The sequence below is a fragment of the Notolepis coatsorum genome (genome assembly GCF_963971535.1).
Source record: "Notolepis coatsorum genome assembly, chromosome: 13".
Taxonomy (NCBI): domain Eukaryota; kingdom Metazoa; phylum Chordata; class Actinopteri; order Aulopiformes; family Paralepididae; genus Notolepis; species Notolepis coatsorum.
The window spans coordinates 124,089,960-124,095,959 of NC_140177.1; the positions used below are offsets into that span (position 1 = coordinate 124,089,960).

Below are 6,000 nucleotides of genomic sequence, written 5' to 3' on the forward strand. Positions count from 1 at the left end.
AAGTGTTGTTAAAATTCAAAAATTCTCTCTCTCTCTCTCTCTTTCTCTCTCTCTCCTCTAGTTGGTCCTATCCTGGTAGTGGAGCCCAGACCAGTGACAGTGGATGTGGATTCCGACGTCACCCTGAACTGCAAGTGGTCTGGAAACCCCCCCCTCACCCTCACCTGGACCAAGAAGGGCTCCAGCATGGTGAGGGGGCTGCCATGGCAACTAGCAGCATCCAGCTGTATTACTGTTTAAATATATGATGTGATAGAGGAGAGGAGAGGAGGAGAGGAGAGGAGAGGAGAGAAGAGGAGAGGAGAGGAGAGGAGAGGAGAGGAGAGGAGAGGAGAGGAGAGGAGAGGAGAGGAGAGGAGAGGAGAGGAGAGGTGAGGAGAGGTGAGGTGAGGAGAGGAGAGGAGAGGAGAGGAGAGGAGAGGAGAGGAGAGGAGAGGAGAGGAGAGGAGAGGAAGAGAGGTGAGGAGAGGAAGAGAGGTGAGGAGAGGAGAGGAGAGGAGAGAAGAGAGAGGAGAGGAGAGGAGAGGAGAGGAGAGGAGAGGAGAGAGAGGAGAGGTGAGGAGAGGAGAGGAGAGGAGAGAAGAGGAGAGGAGAGGAGAGGAGAGGAGAGGAGAGGAGAGGAGAGGAGAGGAGAGAGAGGTGAGGAGAGGAGAGGAGAGGAGAGGAGAGGAGAGGAAGAGAGGTGAGGAGAGGAGAGGAGAGGAGAGGAGAGGAGGTGAGGTGAGGAGGTGAGGTGAGGTGAGGAGGTGAGGAGAGGTGAGATGAGGAGAGGTGAGGAGAGGTGAGATGAGGTGAGGAGGTGAGGAGAGGAGAGGAGGAGAGGAGAGGAGAGGAGAGGTGAGGAGAGGAGAGGAGAGGAGAGGGAGAGGAGAGGAGAGGAGAGAAGAGGAGAGAAGAGGAGATGAGAGGAGAGGAGAGGAGAGGAGAGGAGAGGAGAGGGAGGAAGAGAGGTGAGGAGAGGTGAGGAGAGGTGAGATGAGGTGAGGAGAGGAGAGGAGAGGAGGTGAGGTGAGGAGGTGAGGAGAGGTGAGATGAGGTGAGGAGGTGAGGAGAGGTGAGGTGAGGTGAGGAAGTGAGGAGGTGGTGAGGTGAGGAGGAGAGGTGAGGAGAGGTGAGCAGAGGAGGTGAGGTGAGGAGGTGAGGAGAGGTGAGGAGGTGAGGAGAGGAGAGATGAGGAGAGGTGAGGTGAGGAGGTGAGGAGAGGAGAGGAGGTGAGGAGAGTGAGAGAGGAGGTGAGGTGAGAGAGGTGAGGAGGTGGGGAGAGGTGAGATGAGGAGAGGTGAGGTGAGGAGGTGAGGAGAGGAGAGGTGAGATGAGGAGAGGAGAGGTGAGATGAGGAGAGGTGAGATGAGGAGGTGAGGAGAGGTGAGATGAGGAGGTGAGGAGAGGTGAGATGAGGAGAGGTGAGGTGAGGAGGTGAGGAGAGGTGAGGAGAGGAGAGGTGAGGAGGTGAGGTGAGGAGAGGAGAGGAGAGGAGAGGAGAGGAGAGGAGAGGAGAGGAGAGGTGAGGAGAGGAGAGGAGAGAGAGAGGAGAGGAGAGAGGAGAGGTGAGGAGGTGAGGAGAGGTGAGGAGAGGAGAGGTGAGGTGAGGAGGTGAGGAGGTGAGGTGAGGAGGTGAGAGAGGTGAGATGAGGAGAGGTGAGGTGAGGAGGTGAGGAGAGGAGAGGAGAGGTGAGGAGAGGAGAGGAGAGGGGGAGAGGGAGGAGAGGGAGGAGAGACGAGGTGAGGTGGAGAGGAGAGGAGAGGAGAGGAGGGAGAGGAGAGGAGAGGAGAGGAGAGGAGAGAGAGGGAGAGAGTGAGGAGAGGAGAGGAGAGGTGAGGTGAGGAGAGAGAGGTGAGGTGAGGTGAGGTGAGGTGAGGTGAGGAGAGTGAGGTGAGGTGAGGTGAGGTGAGGTGAGGAGAGGAGAGGTGAGGAGAGGAGAGGAGAGGTGAGGTGAGGAGGAGAGGTGAGGTGAGGAGAGGATAGGAGAGGAGAGGTGAGGAGAGGAGGAGAGGTGAGGAGAGGGAGGAGAGGAGAGGAGAGGTGAGGAGAGGGAGGGAGGAGAGGTGAGGTGAGGTGAGGAGGAGAGGTGAGGTGAGGAGAGGATAGGAGAGGAGAGGAGAGGTGAGGAGGAGAGGTGAGGAGAGGAGAGGAGAGGTGAGGAGAGTGAGGTGAGGAGGAGAGGTGAGGTGAGGAGAGGAGGAGAGATGAGGAGAGGAGAGGAGAGGAGAGGAGGAGAGATGAGGAGAGGAGAGGTGAGGAGAGGTGAGGAGAGGTGAGGAGAGGTGAGGAGAGGAGAGGTTGAGATGAGGAGAGGAGAGGTGAGGTGAGGAGAGGAGAGGTGAGGAGAGGTGAGGTGAGGTGAGGTGAGGAGGAGAGGTGAGGTGAGGAGAGGAGAGGAGAGGTGAGATGAGGAGAGGAGAGGTGAGGTGAGAGAGGAGAGGTGAGGAGAGGTGAGGTGAGTGAGGTGAGGAGGGAGAGGTGAGGTGAGGAGAGGAGAGGTGAGATGAGGTGAGGAGAGAGGTGAGGTGAGGAGGAGAGGTGAGGAGAGGATAGGAGAGGAGAGTGAGGTGAGGGGAGGAGGTGAGGAGAGGTGAGGAGGTGAGGAGAGGTGAGGAGAGGAGAGTGAGGTGAGGTGAGGAGAGGAGAGGAGGTGAGGAGAGGAGGTGAGGTGAGGTGAGGGAGGTGAGTGAGGTGAGGTGAGGAGAGGTGAGGAGGTGAGGAGGTGAGGAGAGGAGAGGTGAGGTGAGGTGAGGAGGTGAGGAGGTGAGGAGAGGAGAGGTGAGGTGAGGAGAGGAGGTGAGGAGAGGAGAGGTGAGGTGAGGTGAGGTGAGGAGGTGAGAGGTGAGGAGAGGAGAGGTGAGGTGAGGAGAGGTGAGGTGAGGTGAGGTGAGGAGGTGAGGAGAGGAGAGGTGAGGTGAGGTGAGGTGAGGAGAGGTGAGGTGAGGTGAGGTGAGGAGGTGAGGAGAGGAGAGGTGAGGTGAGGTGAGGAGAGGTGAGGTGAAGGTGAGGTGAGGTGAGGTGAGGTGAGGTGAGGGAGGGAGGTGAGGTGAGGAGGTGAGGTGAGGAGAGGAGAGGAGAGGAGGAGAACTAAACTAATGGAGCCGGCTGAGAAACTCAACATGTTTTAAATTAAATATCTCCCTCCCTCCCTTTTTACATCACTCATCACTTTATCTTATCTTCTCTTCTCTTTCTCTTCTTCTTCTCTTCTCTTATCTTCTCTTCTCTTTCTTTCTCTTCTCTTCTCTTCTCTTCTCTTCTCTTCTCTTCTCTTACTTCTCTCTTCTCTCTCCTCTTCCTCTTCTCTCTTCCGCTTGCTCTCATCACTTCACATCTCTAGTCTCATCTCTGCGCCCATTGCTAACCAGATAACGTGTTCTCCCTTCTTGGATTTCTGGCCCGGTGGTGTATGTGTGTATGAATGTGTGTATGTATGTGTGTATGTATGTATGTGTGTATGTATGTATGTGTGTGTGTGTGTCCAGGTACTCAGTAACAACAACCAGCTGTACTTGAAGTCAGTGAGCCAGGCAGATGCGGGCCAGTATGTTGCAAGGCCATCGTCCCCAGGATCGGTGTGGGAGAGACCGAGGTCACACTAACAGTCAATGGTCAGCTACCATTCAGTACCCATCTACCTAACTCTACTACCACTACTGATACTCTTTTAACATTAACGGCATGCATCAGTATAGTATTGGAGAGATATTCATATTTAATGGGCAAATATGAATATCTTTATGGAAGTCGTTGGGGTATAAGCACAACATGTTGCATTATTATCAACTACTGTAAGACTTTAATTAATAGCCTGGGATTTTATTTGCTTCAATCACTCAACTCACCCGACCTTTATTTGGAACCTCTACTTCCTTTTGCACAAAAATCCTCAGCAGGCTAATTTAGATATATTTATATTGACCATATATATTATATGGTCAATATAAATATATGTATACAGTATATACAGCATTATTGTACACGCTATCATGTCAAATGGAAGGGGGGGGGGGGCATACAATTTCTATCACACCGGTATGAATATTACTTGTATGTACCAGCATGCACACATCAAAATAAGACAAATAAAATCGATTTATACATCTAGTAATCACTTCACTGCACCAGATCATCAGCGGTGCTCAGAGTCAGGAGAAGGTGTCTGATCAGACTGAGCTCCTGCTCTTTCCGTTAATGCAGTGATTCTAGCAGCTTGGATACAGAGGCTGATGGTAACCTACTAAATGACATGCGATTAAATAAAGATGTTGGTGACATAGTGGTGGCTTGGCCGGTGAAGCCACATAACATGTACTGTAAGTACTATTACTATTATTTTGGTTTTATGGTAAATCACCTATAATCAAGTATCGGGTATCACCTGGTTCCTAGACTACTGTCAGCCTGCAGAACCTTCAATCATAATCCAGTGTAAGTGTGGTTATCTTTTAATGTGTTATGGTTTGTATGCGACCCCAATTGCACGACACAGACAGGTATTCAAAGTTAGCCAAAAACAAGGGCATGATTTATTTATACAACAGAAAAGTGCAACACTGACCCATTAAGGGTGAAAAAACACTAAAGTCCAGGAACACAAAAATAGCAGCACTGTGCCTTTAAAAGGCGACCAAAAAGGTAAACAGGAATCTCCTAGAACACAGGCATCCTCCCGACCAGAACGCTGCCGACGGGCAACGCAACAAACAGGGGGTCCAAGGGGAATGGGTTGAGAACACGGGCATCGTCCCGTGGAACAATAGAGAGCGATGAAGAGGCCTCACCCCGGGAACGAGGTCCATGAAGAGGGAGTAGGGCAGTAGCTGGCACGACGTCTGGAGTGGGAACACTGAGATCCTCCTGTGGAAGTCTAGAGAGCGAAGACGGTGTCCTACTCCAGGAAACGGCGATAGGTGGTAATGTACAGAGACGACCTGGCAAGGAGTGGAAGGCAACCAGCAGTACTAATACTCTCCCGAGGAGCTGATTGCCAACCACTCACAGGTGCACGAGGAAGAAAGTTCAGCACGCCCCCTCGTTGGGCAGCATGCAGTCCTACCCAGCCCTCACATAATGCCCTATATCAATAACCTGATTTAATTATAATTGTGAAGAGTATTGCTCATTTACTTTACGAAGGAAAGTAATATAATATTAGCTACAGGCCTGATCTTCTAATAGTTCACACACAATTATTATCATGGGTGTTTTGTTAATAATGTCATTGAATTATTCAATAATGGCTATAATACTATGCATCATTATTCAGCACATTATAATCCAATACAGTTGTATGAAATCGTTAAACTGTTGCGGGAATTATTCTCAACCAGTGTTCTGTTGGAAATGACTATTAATAAGCGTTATATTATGAATGATAATAGATTATATTCAGGGCTTTAGTGTTTGACATGACGATGCCTGGGCAGCGTGTCACCAGAGAGGGGGCTGAACAGAACACAGAGAGGGGGCTGAACAGAACACAGAGAGGGGGCTGAGCAGAACACAGAGAGGGGGCTGAACAGAACACAGAGAGGGGGCTGAACAGAACACAGAGAGGGGGCTGAACAGAACACAGAGAGGGGGCTGAACAGAACACAGAGAGGGGGCTGAACAGAACACAGAGAGGGGGCTGAGCAGAACACAGAGAGGGGGCTGAACAGAACACAGAGAGGGGGCTGAACAGAACACAGAGAGGGGGCTGAACAGAACACAGAGAGGGGGCTGAACAGAACACAGAGAGGGGGCTGAACAGAACACAGAGAGGGGGCTGAACAGAACACAGAGAGGGGGCTGAACAGAACAGAGAGAGGGGGCTGAACAGAACACAGAGAGGGGGCTGAGCAGATCACAGAGAGGGGGCTGAGCAGAACACAGAGAGGGGGCTGAACAGAACACAGAGAGGGGGCTGAACAGAACACATAGAGGGGGCTGAACAGAACACAGAGAGGGGGCTGAACAGAACACAGAGAGGGGGCTGAACAGAACACAGAGAGGGGGCTGAACAGAACACAGAG

The 6,000-nt window shown here is 51.8% G+C and overlaps 1 protein-coding gene across 1 annotated transcript in view; it reads left to right on the forward strand.

Moving 5' to 3' along the window:
- The window catches only part of LOC311239485 (kin of IRRE-like protein 1), a gene marked incomplete at its 5' end in the record, with an annotated part of 259,717 nt that overhangs the window by 206,917 nt on the left and 46,800 nt on the right, over window positions 1-6,000 (forward strand). The window contains 3 exon segments of the mRNA XM_084327791.1: window positions 62-189; window positions 3,469-3,529; window positions 3,532-3,594. Coding sequence (XP_084183917.1) covers window positions 62-189; window positions 3,469-3,529; window positions 3,532-3,594 — 252 coding nt within the window.